Source organism: Nyctibius grandis, chromosome 1, assembly GCF_013368605.1.
Source record: "Nyctibius grandis isolate bNycGra1 chromosome 1, bNycGra1.pri, whole genome shotgun sequence".
Classification (NCBI taxonomy): Eukaryota; Metazoa; Chordata; class Aves; order Nyctibiiformes; family Nyctibiidae; genus Nyctibius; species Nyctibius grandis.
The window spans coordinates 62,756,871-62,781,372 of record NC_090658.1 but is presented as its reverse complement, the minus strand read 5'-3'; the positions used below and the strand labels follow the sequence as shown (position 1 = coordinate 62,781,372).

The 24,502-nt window shown below is 36.5% G+C and overlaps 1 protein-coding gene across 3 annotated transcripts in view; it reads left to right on the top strand.

The window, feature by feature from the left end:
* VTA1 (vesicle trafficking 1) overlaps nucleotides 1-24,293 on the top strand; it is a 43,686-nt gene extending 19,393 nt beyond the window's left edge. For 2 of the 3 annotated variants that reach the window (XM_068398941.1, XM_068398957.1), the window contains 4 exons: nucleotides 2,899-3,010; nucleotides 13,058-13,234; nucleotides 15,073-15,153; nucleotides 22,185-24,293. In XM_068398941.1, the coding sequence (XP_068255042.1) occupies nucleotides 2,899-3,010; nucleotides 13,058-13,234; nucleotides 15,073-15,153; nucleotides 22,185-22,330 (516 nt within the window). In that variant the 3' untranslated portion in view covers nucleotides 22,331-24,293. The remainder of the gene's footprint in view (nucleotides 1-2,898; nucleotides 3,011-13,057; nucleotides 13,235-15,072; nucleotides 15,154-22,184) is intronic. The other variant, XM_068398949.1, reaches the window with a different exon arrangement.
* Nucleotides 24,294-24,502: the final 209 nt, after the last annotated feature.

Here is a 24,502-nt window from a genome sequence, read left to right as displayed (position 1 = left end):
ATTGCTCTTTCATGTGTTCTCTTAAAACTGGCTACTATGCACCCTGACATCTTTATGATATCAAATAATAACGGTTCCTAGAGCCAGAGAGTTGAATGCACGTTGAATTGGACTGAAAAGACAATCATCTTAGACTGTAGGAATCCAGTGCACAGAACAGTGCACTGGCTCGATGACTGCTCAGAGGTCCTGAAGCAATCCTTCTTGTAGACAGAAAAAAATTGTTATAAATGTCAATGTGGAATGCTAGCAGTGGTATGTTTACTGCTGAATATGGGGTTTTCTGTTGATGCTGAAAAGGCAGAAGCACTTCGTAATTGGAAAGAAGCAGAATTATCTCATTTTGATTGTTTAATCAGTGAAGATGTTTTTAAAAGAGAGTGTACAAGAAATACAGTAAAAGGTTTGCACTTCTGGCTAGCATCATTACATTTCAACAGTTTCCTTAACCAGTGTCACATGAAGGAATGATGGGACAAGTATGACATGTGACAGACTTTTGCAGAAGCTTTTGTTAGCCTGAAGTAAGCTCAGCCTGACACCTGGTTATATAGTAAGACATCTAAATTTTCTGTCTGTTCATGTTATTCAGACCATCTGTGTGTCTTTTCAGTATGTAATTGCCTTCATGTGTATGGAATATCAACTATTAGATGTCAGATCAGTAAGCAGCTGTGTGATAGTAGTGTTATTTTCATTTACCTTAGTAGTAACATTCGTACAGTAGGGCAGCCTTCCAAAAAGGGACAGCAGTGCACATTAAAAACAAACTAAAAGCAACAAAATTTAGGTTCTCAGTTCTGGAATGATAAGCCTTGTGGTTGGGATGCATAATGACACACATCAAACACACTTTGTTCCCTTCTCCTCTCTTCGTCCAGCCCTTTGGTGGGGCTTTTTTTGGCCCATTCTTAAATACGCATGCCCAGAGGCAGCAGGAGCCTGGCTGAGGGGCTCAGCTGTGTCCTGCAGTGGGTCCGCTGGAGCTGTCTGTGGCTGGCAGAGGGCAGCCCTGGCCTCTCCTCGCAGGTGCCACCCCTGCCACCACAAGTTGCCAGCATCTGGGCACGGACATCCGATACAACAACATCTTCACACTTTATCAAGGAATAATTGCGATATTAGAACAGAGGGGAGATGTGTGGGCTGTTAAATCTTGCGTAATGTTCTTTTCTAAAAGTACCAGACTCTGGATGTGTATTTCTGCGTTTTGTGGCTTCTAGTGTATTTGTGAATGATAAAAGAATTCATCTGTAACACTACCTGGCCAGGAAAGATCATTAAAAGAAAGTATTTTAACAGAAAGCATGTTTTCCAATTGTACTTTTTCTTTCTGCAGTATAGTGAATGCACTTTAATAAATCTGTCATTAGGATAGGCTTTTTTCTGGAGGACATTTTATTTGCCAAAACAAGGACCATATCTTTCTTCTAGGCTGTGTGAAGCATCCTGGTGTATCACAATGTATTAAATATGAGCAAGGGAGCTTGCTGGAGATACCCATTATACTGTTGCTCTCTACCCTGTTCTAGAGGACCGTGCAATAGACTTTGTGAAGTACAATTTTGAATTTGATTTTATTGATTCTCAGAAACTTTGGATGTAATTTCAGTCAGGACTTTTAAAGAGAGATTATTCTATCTACCACAGTTTCCAAACCACTTTACCTGTGACACTTATAACTGTCAGAACTGGTTATTTCTCTTACAACTTTTGATAAAGTAGATTATTTGCATAATCACTGTAAGATTTCTCAGAACAATGGAGAACTCATCCTGGATTTAAAAAACACTATTGTAACAGTCCCAGGAGATATAAAGTGGCCAATCTTCATTTCATGTTTTGACATACTGAAGTTGTACCTAAGAACAGTAAAGCATATTTTAAAAAACAAAATTAAAAATACCAAAATAGTTGAGATACTAAGATTTATTTCAGTCACTCATGTTTTGTAAATTTATGAAGACCCAGGTGAAATTCTTTTCCTCAATTCCTTTTTCCCAGAAACTGAAAATAGTGAAAAATCATGTTGATTTTCTTTAAATACTGAAGTTACTACCACCTTTTTTCAATTTCAAGCTGTTACCATGGAAATGGAATCAGAAGAACAAGCAGCAGATTCTTTTCTCACTACTGTTGTTTCATATGGATACCATTTCAAATGAGGGTTGCCAAAAAATTATCTTGATTGTCAATATAGTAATTAATTTTGTTGAAGTATTAATATTTTTTCTAATAACTGAACTATTAAACTTGTCATTAACAGTTTATTTAATGTTGTTATTATCATAACCCCTTGCTCTGCAGGTGGTTTATGTATTGCTGAAGTCCTTCATCTGATTTTTAGCTATGTTGTGAAGATATTAAATCAAAATATTGTATATCCTAGAATATCCCACACATACCACATTAATCTGCAACTACAGCAGCCGTTCTTTACTCATGCTTTTAAATACATTTTTAAAATGTACAATAATGTAATTAGAAAAGATTTTATATTGATCAGGAGGAGCAGCATTTTTAGTTTCAGATATTTGAATTAAGTATTCATCTAACTTTATGGAGATAGGAAGTTTTCTTTATTATTTCACAGCAGTAATTACTACACAGTGCTCCATCTTTCACACTAGATGGTTCTGGTATAATTTATTTCCTTCTGATTTGCTATACTAATTAAAGTTCTCCACATTCTCCTTTCATGCTGAGGTCCTGTTAGAGCTGGTCTTGTTATTTTTTTTTTTTTAATTCACCGATTAATTTCACATGTGTGAAATGCAAGCAGAGAAAACATTTTAGTTTTGTAATCTCTTAGGGTGGAAAACCTGCTTATATTTCTGTTTTGAATGCATTAATCCACAGAAGTGAGTGGTTAAAATGGCTGTCCTTTTCCCTTCCCAGAACATCCAGCACAGGAAGTACGCCAGGTGGAAGGCAGCGTACATTCATAACTGCTTGAAGAACGGAGAGACTCCTCAGCCTGGGCCTATTGGAATGGAAGGAGAGAGCTTCGGTATGTGTTTCCCTTTTCTTTTAAAAAGAGCAGAGGCCTGGGCCAAGACTGAAATGGTGGTATGCACAGTTTTTCAGGGAGCGCCCCACAGGATGCACAGCTTCCCCATTTAATGTTCCATTCACAATGGGCAGCCTTCTGCTTTTTCTTCTCTGCTTCTCCTACTGGTTTTTTTTATTGGACTTTACTATTTTATTGACTTTTTTTTTAATAAAATATTTTTTTTTCTTTCCTCTGTAGTGGAGATTATTATTTTGGATACAGCTACTCTCTAAGAAGGCATTGTCACCTTTGGGCCAGAATCATGCATTTCTTTTAATGCTACCCACAGTCCTTCTTTTAAATCTGTTCTGTAAAGTTACGATCCCTTTGCCAGTTTATCCTCTCTCAGGAGTTAAATAGGAATAGAAAATGGATTGATTGTAGATGAATTCAGCTTCAGAGCAAACACCTGATTGTGAGACAACCCCTTCCTCCCCATATGATAATGTGGTTTTCAAAATAGGTTTATGGTCTGCTTTTTTTAGATAGGATTTCCTGCCGCTTTCTCACTCATCCCTCTTTGCCTTGTGCTTTTAGTTACTTCTTGTGTTCTTCTGGCTACCTGACTTTCCTATACAGGATTCCTCGAAGTTACCGACCTCCTTAACTGTTAGATAAAAAGTGGTGATTTCCAAGGCCACCCACTTACTAAAATGAATGTTTATCAGAACAGGTTGTTTAAAACCTCCCAGACTGTAGTTTTGCTGTCTTCTACTTAATGCATTCAGAACTGTCTAAACTCTGGTGCTAATTTAAGTCTTAGCTCCTCAGTAAGAAACGTTAGGAGCATCCAAACCTTTCTCATTTAAGAGCTTTTTTAAGATAGACACCACCACTGTGAGCACACAAGCTAGCCTCTCCATGAAGTAACAGAACACAAACTAAGCAGATTCTGTCTTACAAGAGCACATTGATCACATCCTAACCTATTGTGAGAAAGACAGCTCTGTTCTCTTATGTCATTATGTGTATTTTTACTAAAAATAACTAAACATTCAAAACAGAGCTGCCATATTATTTCTCAACTTTATAATGTCAGCCTATTTCTAAAGTATAGATCCAGAAGCTTCACAGATATACATGAGAATGAAATAACTTACAAAACTTTTTTGGTTAAACTACTGAAGCAGATAATAGTATTACTGTTCTATAAACTGACTATGCTTTTCAGTTATTGATAAAAGCAAAATATATGCAAAAAATGATGCATTTCTGAAATATATAAAAATAAAATCAGTATGTAATTGTTGAAATAACTTTCAAAATATTTTCACCATTTACTTTTTCATTGTTTGTAGTTTTTCTATGCTTAATGCTTTATGAATGTTTAATTCTCTTTGCATTTCACCAGTTGCTTTTGATAGCAATCAGCTTCATTAGTAAGGGGTGTCTTCGTTTTCTTCCCCAGTCAGCACCGGAGCTTGAAATACAAATTTTAAATGTGAATCTCTTATGGAAATAGGATGTCTTTGGAATGGATATTTTCATTACACAAATTAAATCAGACTAATTCTGCGCAGTGACAATAACCTCTATGTATAATTCTTCACATGACTAATGAAACAAGTAAGAACATTAAATGATTTGAAATTTTCCTCTGAGCTAGTACAGAAGACTTTGTGGCTTGAATAAATGTCACTTAAGTTGACGCTCATTTATCTCTTAAGCTTGAATTTAGTAATACAAATTTTTCTAATAAAAAAGATCAATAAACAAAACTACAATGTAAAAGAGATAAATCTAACTTGTTAGGTAGTTGTAGAGGTGGCTACATAAAGTTATATGTTCATATGTCTTAATACATATGATCCGTATATTTACACATGCGTGCACACACACATATATACACACACACACACAAGTGTGTGTTTGTTTGTTTGTTTCCATTCATTCATGTTTGGGGTCTGTATCTGGGTCTTAGGTGGATTTTGAAGTTTGAACCTGTAATTTCAAATATGTTGTGAATAGATTTGTAATTTTCTGCACATTGGTTTTATTTTAAACATGTCAAAACACTAGAAAAGTGGTTTCTCTTCTGCTTCTGAATCTTTTCATCATGCAATCTCATATTTTGAAGTTTCTTTCCTGTTCGTCTGTGAAGAAAGAGGAGCATGGGCATGGCCTGCTGTTTATAGAAAGATGAAACTGGTGGTCCTTCCAGTAAGGTATAGCATCCTATTCTACTTGGCAGCCACTAGCTGATTCTTTAGCAGAAGGCAAATGTGCAGCAGAAGATAAAGGGTGACAAAGTAGCATGAATAAAAACTGTCTAGCTTACCACCTTTATCAAACAGTGAGCAAAAGTATAAGGAAGTAGAAGGCAGGCAATCTTACTCACTCCTTCCAAGCCCACCTTTGTTAGAAAGTAGTACATTGCTTGAAGTATGAGAGTTTTCTATTGTCTTCCAAATGTGAACTGGAGAACATGGCATACCAGATGAAGTTAAGTGAGTCTAAGGAGAGTTCTTATTGCTGTCTTAAACTATACCTAATGGGAGAGTGTAAAGAAGATCTAAGTCAGACTCTTCCTGGACATGCATAGTGAAAGGACAACAGGCAATGGACACAGGTTGCAACAAGGAAAATGTGAATTAATTATTAGGAAAATAATTTTCATCATGAATGTGGTCAGATATGGAAAAGAGAGTCCAAGAGAGATTAATCTCCATCCTTGGAAATATTCAAAACCTGACTGCATAGTCTTGGGCAACTGGCTCTAGCTAACCATGCTTGAACAGGGGGTTGGACTAAGTAATCTCAAGAGGTCTCTTCCAAGCTCAGCCATTCTGTGCCCAGAGCAGCATGATCTGTGTTAGCACTGCTATAAGTGAGGAATTGGACCTGGTAACCTGCAAAGAATCCTTCAGCCCTTTTATGATTATTCAAAAAATCATTCAGTTGTATATGGAAAAGAGAATCCATGGGTGCAACGGGGAGAGGGCCAGATAAGTGTGCTTCTGAGGTTCAAATTTAACCAAAAAAGTCTGAAAAGTGTCTCTCCACAGTGTAATCTCTTATCATTTATATCTCCTGACCACCATTACATTAAAAAAATTTAAAAGTTACAAAATTCTAAAATACATCATCACCGTTTTTTTAATGAGAATGTGTACCAAACACCTGTCCCTGTTTATTGTTAGCCTTTATTTTGTTAAAATTTGTTGTGGCCCGAAAGGAGCCGTTTAGCATGACCTCCTTCCCGTTGGGACCAACGACCAAGTTCGTAATACCCTTGGACTGAATTAAGGTGAAACAACACCAGCCATTCAGTTTAGCGATTTATTAATACAAAATTCAAGGCATGTGGTTAGATGCAATAACTCAGTGGCAACTACTTAATTGGATAACTTAACTTGATAAATAAGTCCCGTGCTATATGTTTTCACTTAGATCTAGTCATAATTCGATAAAAAAGAAAGAAAGGAGGAGAGAGAGAGACAGAGAAAGAATATCACCACCCGTGGATCCAGCAGCATCCCATTGGTCCTCTTGATTCTGGGTGTCTTGGTGGTGGGGGTCCCCCCCTACCTTCTGGTGGTACCATTTTTGTACAGTCCAAGTCCCTAAATCTCCACCCGGTTCCAAGAAACTTCATGCACATGCATGGTGGGCATGATACCATGCGAGGGTAGGTGTGGTGTGTTTCGGCGCAGGCTCGGTGTATCCCAGGTGGTCGCAGGGAGACTGTCTTAAAAAAAGACTGGACATGGCACTTAGTGCCATGGTCTAGTTGACATGGTGGTGTCAGGGCAATGGTTGGACTTGATGATCCCAGGGGTCTGTTCCAGCCTGCTTGATTCTGTGATTCTGTGATTTTGCAGATCTCATTAGACAAGACCCCCCCCAAGGTCGATGACTAGCACCGTGCACACTTGTAGTCAGATGTTGATAGGCATCAAAACCACAGGAAGTATTGACAGTGGAAAAATGGCATCTGAGTCCTGCCTCCGCAGGGCTGGAAACCAGTGTCTGGTTCTTGCTTGTGGTTATAACACCTGCTACACGCACGAGTCTCTTCAAAGTCTGCAATGTGTGCAGCAAAGCTTGCATCTTACACACCAAGAAATGTTAAAGTCAAATGTCCACTCATCTGTCCGCCACAAAAATAAACACAAGTGTCTAAAAGCCTGAGTGCCAATTATAATTTCTTCACAGTTCCCTGGGTGAAATACTGTTTGGGTATTAATACTCTAGAAACACTACAACATAAGTAAATTCAAATATTTGTGAACAAATAATGAGAGTGATGCAGTTTGGTTTCCAGCCTACTGGTTTCACAGAATCACAGAATGTTAGGGATTGGAAGGGACCTCGAAAGATCATCTAGTCCAATCCCCCTGCCGGAGCAGGATTGCCTAGACCATATCACACAGGAACGCGTCCAGGCGGGTTTTGAATGTCTCCAGAGAAGGAGACTCCACAACCTCTCTGGGCAGCCTGTTCCAGTGTTTGGTCACCCTCACCGTAAAGAAGTTTTTCCTCATATTTATGTGGAACCTCCTGTGTTCCAGCTTGCACCCATTGCCCCTTGTCCTGTCAAGGGATGTCACTGAGAAGAACCTGGCTCCATCCTCATGACACTTGCCCTTCACATATTTATAAACATTAATGAGGTCACCCCTCAGTCTCCTCTTCTCTAAGCTAAAGAGGCCCAGCTCCCTCAGCCTCTCCTCATAAGGGAGATGTTCCACCCCCTTAATCATCTTCGTGCCTCTGAGCTGGACTCTCTCTAGCAGTTCCCTGTCCTTCTTGAACTGAGGGGCATAGAACTGGACACAATATTCCAGATGCGGCCTCACCAGGGCAGAGTAGAGGGGGAGGAGAACCTCTCTCGACCTGCTAACCACACCCCTTCTAATACACCCCAGGATGCCATTGGCCTTCTTGGCCACAAGGGCACACTGCTGGCTCATGGTCATCCTGCTGTCCACTAGGACCCCCAGGTCCCTTTCCCCTACACTGCTCTCCAACAGGTCTGTCCCCAACTTGTACTCATACATGGGGTTGTTCTTGCCCAGATGCAGGACTCTACACTTGCCCTTGTTATATTTCATTAAATTTCTCCCCGCCCAACTCTCCAGCCTGTCTAGGTCCCTCTGAATGGCTGCGCAGCCTTCCGTTGTGACAGCCACTCCTCCCAGTTTTGTGTCATCAGTGAACTTGCTGACAGTGCACTCTATTCCCTCATCCAAGTCATTAATGAATATATTGAATAGAACTGGTCCCAGTACTGACCCTTGAGGAACTCCGCTAGACACAGGCCTCCAACTGGACTCTGGTTTATTCTTGCTATCATGCTTCCCTTACCTAAAGATGCCCCACAGTCTTAAAACTGGACTCTCTATCTTACCCACTGAAATATGCTCCGATCTAGGCACAGCTATATTTCAAGTGAAGCATTGGCAGACTAATTTGTTCTTCAACATACAGTCATTTTCAAGGCAGTGTTCTTAACTGCTGGTACAGCTGTGGCGAGAGACACTTATGATGAGTGAGCCAAAATTTCAACATCCTTATTGATAGGAAGCCTGCAATATCTATAATTTGGCAATATCTTTTTATTTGTTGAATTGTATTTCCTGTAGTAAGAGAATTTCTCACACTTTATTTTCTGAGCAATGAAACAAAAAATACTTTTTGACATTTATTTTTGGAAATTAACTCTGTAGTGTATGTGTCCATAATGCTTTACACAACAAAGACAAACATTTTATGCAAATTACTTTTATTAGAAGAATCAGTTAAAAAAAGTGTGAATTCTTGCTTTGTGCATTATAAGAAGAAAAGCAGCATTGTTTGAATGTATGGCGGAACCTTCCCCATTCCTTTCTGCTTGCTCATTTTCTTCCTTCCCTTGCAAGTGGAAAAAGTCTGTTTAAACAGAGTGAAACTAGGTCTTTGTAGCTTGAGAAATTACCATTTTTTTTCAAAGTGTTATTTTCTTTGTGATTCTTGAAAACCATACTGTAACTCTTGGAGATGTTTTTACAGTAACATAGGCATGCTTTATGCAGTTCTGCTGTTGGATTTATGGATGCTTTTGTCAGAATGCCACCATGGAAACCTTGTAATGATATGCTTGATTTATTAATGCAGTTGGAATACAAGTTCTAGAGTACACATAAAGGTCACTTAGCAGTAGCCCTAGGTCATCCAACAAGATTTTATACTAATGGGAAAAAATTTAAAATGTAATTTCAAATATGAAAAAGTTCCTAAATGGTCATGGTATAGCCATAATAAAATACATTGAATGTCACCACTTTCATTGCAATATATAATATGTATTCTATATTTATATTGCAGAATTACAGGAAACCTTTGTAGTCCCAACTAGTAGAAAGAACAGCGTATTACAAAGTTGATGGATTTTTGAGTCCATTTCTCAATGTTGTGGAAAAAAACTTACATATATATTTTTTTAAAAAAGCAGTGTTCCAACAGAACCTTACATTGTGCATCTTTTAACAACATCTCAAGCAGAAGAGAAGCAGTGCAGCAGAATAATAAGAAGAAAATGTTTTTAAATTAAAATGAATAGATTACCTTTTTAATTCTCTGGACTCCTTAAAAATAGGAGTCCAGAGAACAGGAGGAGTCTGGACTACTTAAAAAAAATTTTTTTCTAGTTTTAAATTTAGTGCTCTGGACTGCTGAAGTGAAGTCATAATTGGTGCTTCCTTACACTAGACAAGGGCATGCCATTAAGCCTTGAGAATCTTCTGTTTATGTGGAAGTATCTTTGGGCAGTTAGTTATGGGGCCAGGGGTATCAGCCTTATTCCACAAAGTCTTGCCTTCAAGATAGTCTGGGTATACTGTAGCTCTGAGGAAAATGTGAAGAGCACATGGATTCATTGTGCTGGGATCCAAGCACAAAGGCTGATGAGGTTCCAAGAGAAGAAACTCAGCTGGAGCTGAAACTGAAGGTGAAACAATTGTGTCACTGTTTCACAGGCTAGTATTTCAGCATCCTTGAGCAAATTGCAAGGAACTTTAAATTCTTGGTTATTACTGCTTTATGAGAAATTAATTCTTTAGTTTTTCTAGCGTTCATTCCCATTCCCTGGAAAAGATTTGATTTTCAATAATCTGAAATGTTCTAACCACAGAACTTAAAAAGTTTGTTGACTTAAATGTCATTTTCCAGCAACCTGAAATCCTTCTATTTAGCAGTACCTTTAAAATTCTTCACGAATACTGCAAGCATGTATCTCAAAATGGTTCTAATACTTTAATCTTTGATAAAGAATATTTTAAATATTTACTTTGCAGAAAGAGTAGTTACAGTGCTTTGATGACATTTGGGCACTGTAAACACCTAAGAAGAGTTAATTTAAACAAAGCTACTTTTATGTTTAATACAGTTTAACATTTGCCAATTGCATAATGAGCAAATCAAACAGTTGAGCTTAATCTCTTGATACATATGCCTGATTAAAAAGTATGTTGCACTTTTGTGAATTTACCTCTTACAGGCACTGTTATTACGGGTGGTCGGCACTCCTAACACTTTTTTTCATTGCTTTTTTTGTTTATAACATTGCTAGACTTTAACCATTTGAGTTCATATCTTCCATGACTGGTGCTGCCTACAGCACTGTGCTTTTACAGGAGTGACTAGAGACTGTGAACTATGCAGTGAGGAGGTTTGAAGCTGAAACTGTGAATGTCTTGTAGAAAAGATTGTGAGGTAGTGCAAGACAGACACAAGTATGGGGCAAGGGGTTGCAGATATGGCATGTGAAGTCCTGGTGCAGAGAGAGAGAAATCAGAATGGGACAGAAGAGCCAGATAAGGGCAACAGGAAGGTGCAGGGGGCAGAATACAGGAATAAATGCATTAACGGAAGTTCCAGGTAATTTCTCTTAATTGAGATACTAAGTGCAATGAAAGCATGTTTTCTCCCACTCCCTCATTCTCAAAAGTGGCTTAGTAATTTTTACAACAGCTTTTCCAAAATGCTAGCTTCAGGCAGACACCCAACATGGAAAATCCAACTTTATGGCTACAATTTGACCAAGCTATAAACAATAAATGACAATTGAGAAAAAGTAAACTTGGACGGCCTTCAGACAGCATGATGAGTGATGTGTGTAACTATTTCCTTAATCTGATGTACAATTCATCTCTGGAATTTTGTTAAACTAGATTTTATTTTCTGAAACTGTTTTAAAATAATTTTCTTAGTTAACACCAAAACCACTGAAAAATATAGCGTTCAAGCAATGCCTTATTCCTATCATTACAGTATTGTTTAAAAGGTAGCATATCCAGTGTTTACTTTTGAATCTCATTTTTTACCCGTTTTAACACATTTAATTTTACTTCCATGCATGTTAACCACCTGATATCACAGTATAAGTTACTAGCAAAAAATACAGCAGAGGAAAAATCTGGCACCTTAAGATATCCTTTGCCTTACAGAAATCTGCCAGATGTTTGTTTGCATTTGTCAGAAATAGCTTCATAAAACCACAGCCTGAATTACTGGTTGCAGCAAGTAAAAGTAATTTTTACAAGAGTAACATACAAAAATTTTACCATGTTCTGTATTTTCATACTAAATTTTGCTATCAGTGTTTGACACTCCTGACAGAACTTTGCTTCTCGGTTTCTTTGCTTTTTAATACTTTTAAGTAAAGATTCTTGGTAATAGACTGTGAAGTTGAGGGATTTGTGAATTTGTTTATTAGTTCTTGGATGTTCTGAATGAAAGTAAACTACTACAACTTTGCAATATAAAACAAAAATATATTCTTTAACTGTGTAATTATTAAAGTCCAATAAAAATACCTAATGACAATACTGTTGATTTTACTCTGCATTATAGCCTTTTGTTGTAGTAAATAGTATTGTGAATTAGTTGTTTAGTCATTTTTAGTAAAGGTAGTACCTGAACTTTTTCTGGGAGGAAGAGAACCTTACATGGGAAAAAATTCTGATATTTGTAATGGTAATATTTGTAATAGTAGACTGTTTAATTATCAAGCAGTAGAGGTGTTTGCATAACACTTAATCTTGTATAGTTGAAGATCAGTGTGGATTTCATAAAGAAAAAACATCTCCTTTGCCAGCTCTAGACACATACAAGTTTTGTGCTCCCATATTAATTTTGCTCCCTTTCAAGAACTGGCTGTTAACAAAGCCATTCCCAAAACTGTGCTCGTTCCACCTGATATTATTGGTGAACACATACATAGTAAATGAAGATTAGCTTTTTAAAACTGAACTGCAAATTAAGTAGCAGAAATCAACCATATTCTAAATTAACTGGGTCATTAGCATAATAAAATTGGACCATTAGCCTTCAAAGCAGCACTGAATAAAGTAGACCAGAACCTTAAGAACATGGCTAGATTGAAAAATAATATGTATGTTCTTTGTACATGCTATGGGTATATTGAACCTCATTATTCTTATAGTGCACTGTATGCTCTAACTGTTCTAGATACAGTTATGACTCAGCTAAGCTGCATTTCATTTTCTTGTTTGGTATTACTTTCCCAAGCTTCCCCTTTTTTGTTATGTATTTGTGATTTGTTTAATAGATATGCGTTGGAAGGATTGTGTTTCTTTTTACAAAGAGTTTGTAAGGCAAATACAGTTTTCCATATTCTGGTTCATGAATATATTAAAATATAGATCACTGCATATTTGTAGTACCTTGTTCAACTACTGTGTATGCAGTGCATGGAAGTATAACAGATTGTACTAATGAGACAAATTGCTTATATTCAGACCAGTAATGAGATGATCCTTCAATTTAAACAGAAGAGATCTTTGAAAGTTTGTGACTTTCTAGATCTTTATCCTGTGGTATGTTGCTTTTTTACTTTGTCAAAACAGCCAGCGGTGATTTGGGTTGATAAATGTTTTATGTTACACTGTGGTGGCATTTTTTCTATTAACAAAAATTTGAAAGGAGATTTTAAAAGAAAGCCTAAGTTTTCAAGTGTTTGTACAGAAGAGTAATTGCAGTAATTTCTGGTTTCTGTCATCTTAGCAGATGTTGAAAGGGAAGAAGCAGGGTCATCTTCACTCCATAGTGGAACAACTCAACCAGCATCATCATCTACGCATGAAGCTAACAACACACCAACTAGTAATTACACTGGCATACATATACCCCCAGGTGCCCATGCACCAGCTAACACTCCAGCTGAAGTACCTCATAACACAGGTATGTCCGAATCACACACAAAAAGTTCATGCCTTTATTGAGAGGCGAATTCTAGCCCTCTTTCCATGATATATAAAGTAAAATAATATAGGTATTCTATGGCAGAAGAAACTTCATAAATTAACATCGTAAAAATGCCATCAGAAATATTTTTTATGTTTTTATGGTTTTTAAAATACGTAATTCATATTTTGGAGCATTTTACCAGAAGAGATATATGGACTGAAAGAGTGAGTGTTCCTGCAGACAGAATGGGTTTTTTCTTCTCTAGAAACATACATTGCAACATCTACGCTGTAAAGCACCATTTGAATCTTTCACTTGATAGATGATATTATATTACTTCATTTCATATTTAGCTTTCCCTGTGCGGATAGACTGCTGTTCTTTATGTGGGAACATATCCAACATGGTGTTGAAACTGCTACATCACTGTGACAGTCATGCCTGATGTACCATTCATATCTTCCTCCTATTTGGTTTATGCTCCTTTTCCCACACTTTAGTATGATTGACCTCAAATAATATTATTAATGGAAATTTTGTCCCTACTACTAAACATATTGGCTCCTACATCCTCCTTCTTATTCTGTGTCATTTTTGGACCAAAACTAAGTTCTTAAAAATCCAAAGTTTTTCCCAGTTGCTGTATTTAAAAAAAAAAAAAATTGTATTAAATGATTAGTGAATACAACTTTTTCACCTCACGTTACCTTTTTATAATGATGTTTAATAACACTAAAAAATTAAAAGCTCTTTATTTCAATCCTGATGATCATTTGATTGTTCAGATACATTTTTATATTATAGAACATAAGAGATGTTTTTGTCACACAGCCCCTCCTTTTCTTTTACTTTCTCATTTTAAAAGTGCTTCACCCTATGAAAAGTTCAGGATGCTCTTTTTTGCAGCTTTATCAAAGGGAAATCCTTCAGATAGGTGGGGGTTTTTGAATCTGGGAGGGGGAGAGTGTTGTTTTTTACATTCAGCCTAGGTAAATATTTAGCTCTTTATTTTTACCAGATCTGAAAATTATGGAATATGTACCTTGTTGGAATACATGAATACTTTGCATTACTTAGTTTTTACCCCATCAGTCATTCCATGAAATAACAGATGATTTAGAAAAGTGATTATACCATCTTCCTACACAGCAGATATTGTAGAAGTAACTTTTTGTTAGGTTGGTATGTTCTGGACATACTGCAAAAATATAGTTTTGAATCAGTGCAAATGAGAGCCTCTAATATGCGAACGCAGATACAAGAATGCCTCACAGAGTAAAGTGCTGTTTCTTCTTCTAGTATCACCATTTCCCTTTTAAATCTAGCTAGCTTTTTTATGCTCACCAATTGTTTTCGAAGGAATTAGGAAGGAGATAGTTTGCAAGTCTGAGATGTCAGGCATGGGTCTTTCAAAATACAATAATGGAGACTCTCTCTTATATTAAAAGGCAGAATTTAAACTTAAAATATAAAAGTTTACTCCTACTCTTTAGCAGGTTTTCCTCAATACTCTAATCAGTGTCTTTTAGACTAGTATTTGCTTTTTTTTTTTGATGTTTGAAATTAAATTTCTGTGAAATACTGTACTGATAAAATGAATGACAGCCTGTAAATTCTGCTGTATTATTTTATAAAACATTCATAGGCTGAAGTGAGGGTTTTAAAATTATTTACCACAAACTCAGAATTGGGAAGCTATCAGCTGCTTAATTTAAAAATAATTAAGTCATTAGGTTTACCTGTTCTGTTTTCTTATTTTGTCTGCCTACTTTGTCTGCCTAAAGTCTATAAATAAAAATAACCCAAGTCCAATTTTTTGCATTGATTTCCAGGAGAGACAAGTAACACCATTCAGCCTGCTCCTCAGAATATTCCTCTAGTCGATCCTTCCCTTTACAGTGCTCAGTCTGCAGGTAAGGTAGTGGCATTTATATTGTCTGTACATGGGCATGCTGTGTCCTGTGTGTCTCCTCTGCACTGAATGAAGAAGGTTGAGAAATGATGTCATCCTTATCTGCTACTAATTCAGAAATTTTAAAAAGAATGGACATCAACTAAACATCGTGTTGCTAAGAGTTTAATAGTTTCTAAAAGCTTTGCTACAGCGTATGATCAGTGTTGTCTATCTGACTTTTTCAAACCAATGAGCTAGCATTGTGTTAGGTTTTTTATGTTGTTGCTTCTCAGGTGAGGTTCTGATATACTTGGCAAAGCCTGTATTGCTGATGGCCTTGCTAAATTGTATTTTTGGTAATAAATACACATCCCCTTTACTTAAAATTTCTTCTTCGGGGTCAGTATGTAAGTTATTTATTCACTTCATTAAATTATCACGACATTCCAGTGGTGTTTTCTGTTGCAGCATAATTTTTATGTGTGCTTGTTGATTATAAGTGGTGCCTATATTAAATGAAATCATTTATAAGGTACTGCTAATGAGGTCATTTTGATGTACCATTTAATCAAGGCTTTTATGTTTTAAAATGCCATCTGTCTTTGATGTTAAAATCACTGATAACCTATATTACGTATATTTTATGTTTACTTGCATATATCATGCTTTGAAGTGTACATGTAAATGCCAGCCTTAGGGAAACCTTGGCCTGTGAAAGAGTAGTGACTGACAATAAAGCTGGAATCATCGTAGATTCTAATTTGAATACTGATGTGCATTTGGACAAATTATTAACTGTTTTCTAGGAATTTTTCTCTGTGGAATAGAGATAATAAAAAGATAAGTTACATCTCTCTCTAATAATCAGATTTTTGTTGGCAATGAAACATGGTTGTTGAGTGAGGAGGAGGTCTAGAAGTCCTGGCATGAAATCTGTTCACATTCTACCCTACAGTTTATCCTCACCAGGGAAAGCTGATAGTAATCGTAATTGATGTTTTAGATTCCAGTGCTAGATACAGTCAAATGTTGCCTGTTATGACTACCGAGTTTAGACAGGTATATCTCGTATATTGTAACTTATAAATATTTAGTTAGATATTTTAGTTTATTATGTTGTTGAAGAGGGTTTCTATGATAAAATACCAGCTTTACTGAAAACACATTTTTGATTCAATGGAATGCTATAAGAAGAATTCACTGTTTAGCTTGATTTTAGTCTGCTGTCATAAGAACACCAAAGGATATGCCCATCTTAATATATAGGAAGCCATTTTTGTAGAAAATGTCTTAAAAAGATAAAAATAACAAAATTCACCTTTGACAGCGACACATCAACCTTTAGTATTCTCTTGAAGAACAAAAGGCACATCCTATTGTTTGTCTGTCATATTACTGTAATGTCACATGTGACAGTTAAATCATTTTATTGAAAACAATACCTCAAACCTATAGCTGAACCATTTAAACTTGGTGATAGTTTTGGGGGCTGTTGTAGGGGTTTCGATAGCTCCTTAACCAAAACAGCTGAAGGCTTTACTTAAGCTTTACCGTAGTAACTGCTAGCTGGAAAGCAAATTTTGTGTTGTTTGGCAGCAAAGCTTTCATATTTAACCAGCTTATCATGATCCTCTAGACAGTCATTCTAATAGGTTTTTGGATAACTACTCTGAAAATTTTAGTCATCATTGTTTTTTGGTTTGAATGTTTAATTCAAGTTGTCAAAAATGTCATAATTTTGATTTAAACTTGAATTCTTCATTAAGTATTAGAAGTTTCATTATTCAGTATCTGGATAGTATCAGTGCATTGCTCCCTCTAGCCACTTACCTGTGATAACCTGATTTAACAAGTACATAAATATAAATAAAAAGGAATTGAGTTAATTAAGATACCCTGTGTGAGAATTCATAACTACTATCCTGTAACTAAGAGATTAAGACCCTTGCTAAGCACCGTGATAAATCTCTAACTTGATCTAACTCGAGTATTTGCGTGCCTGCATTCCTCCTCTGCACATCTGTTGTGTCACTACAAGTTTGGGTCTTGTAGCAGCCTGAAGTGTTACATTCTTATGAGGGAGTTTTGCAAAAGTGCACCCAAAGAGGTGATACAGCTCACACAGATCCTCAGTTCTGAAAGCTTAGAAAATACGCTGTCAGTTATGCAGGACTTTGAGAGGGCATAAGGGATGGATATGTCAATCAGCAAAGATACGGTAGCAGTTTTGTTTGCATGCATGGAATTAAAAAGATTGAGAGCAATGGAAAGTGTGTGTCCTTGCCTGTCACCATCCTGTCATGCATGCCTTGTCATTTCCGAGAGCATCCTCCCTTCAGCTATAATGGCAGATATCGTTCTTCTCCTCATGCTGCTGAGGAGTCCTTTTTATGCCAGCAATACCCTGTTCCACAGTAGCCTTGTTCCCTGACCTGTAAGTAGATTTAGAAATATCTGTATCTTGCAACAGATGGACTGAACTGTGGGACCGGGGAGCCCTCCTCAGTTCCTGAGTTGCAATATATGTATTCATGCTAGATCCTGGCTGCATATTGAGGTTAGACTTTGGTATGCACCATTCCTATGGAACTGAAGTTTCCTTTGGACGGGAAGGAGGGATCAGTGTTGCCCTCTACTAGATTCATAGAGCTAGCACAGAGCAAAGTACACTTACTCCACGATTTAGACGTGATGTCTGTGTCTATACTAATAAATTAAACATGCCTGTAAATATTTGACACTGAGAACAGCTGGCACAGAACCACTCACATCCATACTATTAAACTTTTAAACCTGAACAAGGTAGTTTGTGAAAGCTGCCAATACTGAATGGTCTCTAGCCTGCTGTAACCACAAGTTGTGCCCAGGAATTGTTTGGGAAAGTGCTAGCTTGCATGGGCCGAAACCATACTGGAGTCTGTTCCAGCAGTTTGACAGTGTAGACAGTCAAGTTTGAGTGCTGAGACACATTCCCTGGCACTGTTGAATGTACTAGTATAGGCAAAGCCAAACAGGATATTCCACATATTCCTGCAAGACTCTTTATGTTAGTAAGAGTAAATGTATATTTTTTTTTAAATAAATTATATATTTTCTTTCCTTCCCATAACATGGCAGAAGCAATTTGATTAATGCTGTGATGGGAGAGAAACTTTTGGTGGAGAAGAGTGAAATATTTTATGAAAAGAAAATTAAGTTAAAGTAACAGTATTCCTTTTATTTTAGTCAACGTGAATCCTTCAATAATTGTCCTGTCCTGTGGGAACAGGTTTCAGTGTTTAACATTGGCTTTTGAAAGTGTCAAAGCTTCTGCAATTAGCCATTGGTTAATGTCTCTGACAACAGAACGTAGAGCTACACAGCAACTTTGCATAATGCGTACGTGCACTTCTCTGGTGTAGTTTGCTTAAAAAATTTATTACCTCTAGATTTTGCTAACAGTAAATGCGTTCATAGTTGTACTACACAGAGCTTCTATAAAATCTTTGTACCTTACTACGTGCTCCCTTCCTCCACAGGTGGCATAGTATAGAGAAACCATTTGTCCATTCTAGTTGTGTGTGTAATAATGTTTGATTTTCTACATACAAAGTAGAAATAATAATTTGACATCTCACATGTTTTCATGATCTTAAGAAGAAATCTTTGAGGATTTATATTTCAAATATCTTAAGTGCTTTAATGGGAAAAAAAAGAACATCTTGTTTCAAAAATCATTTCAGTTACCTTTGTTGTCACTGTTCTTATACACCAAGTTGCATTATTAAAATATTCTTAAATCAGCTGCCTTGTATTTGGGCAACTTCATAAAAAGGAAAAATATCTGATGGATAGAAAAGTATACCAGGGAGAAGCAGATACATCATGTAAAATACACATTATTTTCATTCTAAAACTGCTTTTTTTCCCCAACATGATTTTCAGCATTTCTAGTCAAATTGCCTTTTGGTTTTCACTTTGTGTTCCTCTTAAACTAAAAGAATCATGCTTGTTGACATTAGTTATGGATTCCATGTGTCTGTTACGTTTCAGTAATAAGTGTAACTACTGTGCTAATAATTTCAGATTAACACAGAAGCAGGTTTATCTCCCCATCTCAAGCAAGGGTCCTGTAAAATGGGTTGCTCAGGACCATGTCCTTTGTGTCTCCCACTGCCCCTGCACTCTCTCCATGGTTTAATTTGCAGCACTGAAGGAAGAAGTTTGAGAAAAAATGTCACTGTTAATTCAAAAGACAGCTTTTGAATCTCTCCAAGGATGGAGACTCCTCAGCCTCTCGGGGCAACCTGTTCCAGTGCTCAGTCACCCTCTCAATAAAAAGTGTTTCCTGATCTTCAGACAGTACCCTTCTGTGTTTCAGTTCGTGCACATCGCCTCTAGTCCTGACACTATATGCACCCTCCCTTCAGGTATTTAGAAACATTGATAAGATCCCCCTGAGCCTTCTCTTCCCCAGGCTGAACAGTCCCAGCTCTCTCAGCCTCTCCCCATATGAGACATGCTCCAGTTCCTTCATCATCTTTGTGGCCATTCGCTGGACTCTCTAGAATGTCAGTCTCTCTCTTGTACTGAGGAACCCAGAACTGGACACAGTACTCCAGGTGTGGCCTCACTAGAACTGAATAAAGGGGAAGGATCACTCCCTCCATCTGCTGCCAACATTCCTCCTAATGCAGCCCAGGTTGCCATTAGCCTTCTTTGCAGCAAGGGCAGATTGTTGGCTCATGGACAAATTAGTGTCCACCAGGACCCCCAGGGCCTCTTCTGCAAAGCTGCTTTCCTTTTCTCCAAAGCTGCTTAACTCTTAGAATATGTAAATTGAAGTCAGTTACTAACTTTTGTGGTTATACCTTTGATGTAAGTACAGACATTATAGTTAAGTTTCACATTATTTTGAAAGCTTAAGAACACAGAGCTGTTTTATTTCTATTCTTCTTGTCCATTGTGAAGTGCTGACTTCAGTAGGAGCTAAGGCCACAGAGCACATCAAAAGATCAACACCCTTACTATGTAAACTTTGGTTTATAAATTTAAAATTGTTAACTTTTTTCCCTCAAGTTATGTCATAATACCATCTGAAGTAGATTTCATAATAAAAAAGGCTTTATGCCAGCAAAACATTAATAGAGCTCATACTGTAAAAATAAGATTAGACTGGTGAATTTAGGCTTCCTTCCAATAAATTAGTTGAATACTGGACTGATGCCTTGGCCAGTTTTTAAAGAATGATTTTGTAGTTTCTTTTGGCATTATAGCATAAAACCACTTTGAGGGGAATCTGGTCTTTTTAATTTCTTAAAGATGTTCAATAATGTGGTTGCAGATTGACCCCAGCTGCTTTTAGTCTGTGACTTTATTTAGGTTACAAAATAACCTAAGTGTGCACCTGTGTTTATACACTCCCTCACACATATTTACTCACATGTGTTTTAAGAGATTTAATGTGGCTTCACTTATTCGGCAGTAAACTAATGTACGTTGCAATGATAATGAGCCCACCAAGTTGTCATGTGCCTCAATAGTCAACAGTTATTTTGTGGTTATATTTATTTATTGAATGGAAAATAAGTAGACTTCTAGAGTATATTTTAAAAATTGATAAAATTTATCTTAAGAGCACTTACCCTTCTTATTTTTATTGGGGTAGGGTTGTTTTGAAAACCAGGAGACCAGTCTAGTTTTTAATATTCCCAGGTTTTCCGTTTTATTTGTTCAAAAGCTGTTCTTAAATAATAAGACTGGGGAAAGGAAAAGCAAATATAATAGATGTTTTCTGATAAGAACTGAGATTCTTTAGTAAACGTTCTCACAGGATTGCTAACAACAGTTTTATTTTGAAAGAAAAGGATCCAGCTAACTGAAATTGTACCATAAAAAATGCATTTAAGTATATTCATGTCCTTGCTTAAAATTAGAAAGCTGTACTTAGCTAAATCTTTGTTTAACTAATTTTATATAAAATCTGTGGTGCATTTTAAAATGCATCTTTTCGTAATTTGTGAAATCTGTTCATTGCTTAGAAGATGCTGTGTGGGAAACCTATTAAGTAAATACATAATTCTTTAGTATTGCATATAATTATTTATCAGTGTCCATAAAAATCAGTCTTTTACAAGTTAAGTTGTTCTGAAAGAACATGAGTAAAGGTTTTATAGTTTATCCATGTTATTGGAGTGGCATGGGATTAGCCTTAAAACTCCCAGTGAATTTGTGGGTGGAAGGAGGGACAGTAATGTAACTGTGCTTTATTTTATGCACACATCAGTGATGCTATTCACATATTAAATCTTCTGCCAGTTTAGGGCATAAGTCCCTACTGTGCTTTCTAGAAGACTGAATGCATGTGTGTGAGCATTACAGAATTCCCAGTGTTTTAACTTATGTCAGGAAAATATTCTAATTAATAAATAACAGTTAATTGTTTTATGCTATGTTATCAGAATATTTTTTGCTAGTGTTCTCCCGTATTACAAAAATGGGCACATTTAATGAGTTCAATCTTGTTTTCAGTCATCTTACATAAAACTGGAAACATAAACATTGGATAAAACAGAAATATAAAATGTGCAAAAACATGCCAGTGAGAAATGCTTCTACATTTGGAAAAGTTATTCCAGTTGAGAAGGAACAGTTTCTAACAATGTATGATTCCTGAAGAAGAGAGCAAAGTAGTCATACTGTAAACACAAAAAACACTGTCCTTGTTTCTTGCAGGTTGTAATATGATGACAGCTAACTTAGTGTTGCTAAACAGCTCTCTTTTGCTGCCTTAGATGAAGAGCAGATCTTTCTCAAAGGTATTGACTTACTTTTGAAAGGCACTGGGTCATATAATTACCAGTGTTTAGAAAGGTCCTCTTGTATTTTTCAAATGCCAGCAGCAAAGAAGTTAAGCATTATATGAATGGAAAGAAAAACGAACAGAAGAAACACCGTAGCCTGGTTTTCATAATGTTACCACAAATATCAGTAAAACACAGAAATCACATGAAAGGAAGCCTCAGTCAGATTTCTATTATAGTAACTTTGTAATACTTGTGTTTTTTGCAGGGGAAGTCCGTTTGACTCCAGAGGACTTTGCCAGAGCTCAAAAATATTGCAAATATGCTGGCAGTGCTTTGCAATATGAAGATGTGAGCACTGCTGTGCAGTATCTGCAGAAGGCCCTCAAGTTACTGATTACGGGCAGAGAATGAAGCCTTTATCCAACAGATTCGCGTCTTTTGCCTAAAGAACTAACACCTTATTACTGTACCTGTTAGGGGAGTGGAGTTCTCAATCCCATCACCCATGACAACGAAATCACTTGTTTCAGTGTCAGATTAGCAATTAATGGTACAGTAGGAATCTCTGTTTTCATTTTACAAAGTGGAGCTAGAAACATATGAATGCAGTGGCTTCATGTAAGCAAAATACTGAAGAAACTACTATGAACACTGCTCAAGAGTTAGAATTCATCTTGCAATATTTAGATTATCAGAATGGGAAAATGCTGAATCTGTAAAAAACTTGAGCATAAGATGTTCTGCTAAAATTCTTCCTCTGATTTTATTATTTCAAACAATTATTTAATAAGTATAATAGCTTTAAAATGGTAACTAAGATGAGCGCTTTCCTGCTGAAATGAGAGCATGTGAGAAGGCTGACAGATCGATCCACAATGGGAAGGACTTATTTCTATACAGAAATTATTTGGGTATTATCTGAGACATAAGTCAAAATTGAGGAAGACTTGAGGATGTTTGTATTTCATTTGAAAACATGTTGGAAAAAACATCTCTTGATATTCAGAGAGAGTCATTTGATGGTGTTCCAACCCAGTCCCACACAACTGTACAGACTGCTACCTGTATTCTTAATTATTGGTTCTTGCTCCTTTTGTGTGAACACTTACAATTTTGTATATGTATGGGTAATTAAATACTAATATTTATCAGAGATGATCCTGAAACCGGAGGCAGAGATTCTAAACAGCATGAACTTTTAGGGAGATTTATTTTGTAGCTGTTCCATCTTTTTAAGATGCTGAAAAAAAGGCCTGTTCTTCAGCCATTAAAGCAGTATAGGTTCATCTCTGGTATTAGTGTCATAGAGCTTCATATTTCCAGCTAATATTCTTCCTGTCTGCTTTGTTGTGGAGACTTTTTGGACTTGGGATTTAATTAAAATATCTTGGAAACTGAATTTTGAGTCTTTATGAGGTCTGCCCTTGCAATTATAGAGCTCTTGATTGTTAAAAATCCATCCATGCTGTTTAAAAGAAACAGTAAGTAGTCTTTTAACTGACGTGACGTAATAATTGAGTACACCATAAAGCATGTCTGACTTATGTAATAATTTTAATGACATATTATCTGACTTGTCTTTTCTTTCCAAGCTGCCGGATCAAATCCATGTATTCTTTATGCTGCACTGTTTTGCAGTGACTAAAATAAGTCTGATATTCAAAGCAAAAAGGTGAGGAAAAGAAAATCAAACATAAGCATGCATTAAAGTTTAGCTGGTCATATCCTTTTAAGAGTGTAGAGTCTTTGACAGCAGGTTTGGAAAGGGTAGTATGAAACTTGTACATGTATGCTTAAGCATGTTAGTTGACTGAGATTTAATAGGTAAAACGTCTGGTATTGTGTTGCTTTCTGATATGGGACAGCATGCTAATCTGGACAGTGATTTGGATTAAATTTTAATTGTTTTGGGAAGTTTAGAATAAATCAGTCTGAAACTTTTTTGACAGTAATGCTGTACAGACCTGAGCAATAAGCCCGTGTTTTGTACAGTGCTTCATGCAAGACAGATCCCTCGCTTCAGTATCAAACTGAGTTCCTGTAGATTATTCCATGTATATTATTGTGGTGTTACACTGTGATTGGAAAAGCTGCTTTTCAGTTGAAATAAGGATGCAGAACATTGATCCATGTAGAAATATATATATTGCATTGCTACAAAAAATCAGACGTTGTTTTCATTTGGGGATCATGCCACTATTTACTAATACCAGCTTCAGTCCCCAGCACTTGAAGGAGGAAAGTCGATTTTCCTGTTTCTATTTATAAAATAATTAAAAGAACTTTGGGGCTTTTGTATGACATGGAAAAATAAGCAAGCTATGATGTAACACTTTATTAATTTGAGGCTTTTCAATTAAAATTGATATTCTTATTTTTTTGGTGATTGAATGGTATGAAGTGGAAGTACATAACTAAGAAGGTTGCAAATGAAAATTTAAGTATTTCTTAAAGTGTATAAAAGATTGTCTGTTGCCCATGATTATGTTGAACCTCCTCTGGAAAACCAGGGAATCATCAGTGAAAAAGTGATAAGCGATGAAAAAGCCATAAGCAATTTTTTTGAGTGATCATTTACAAATA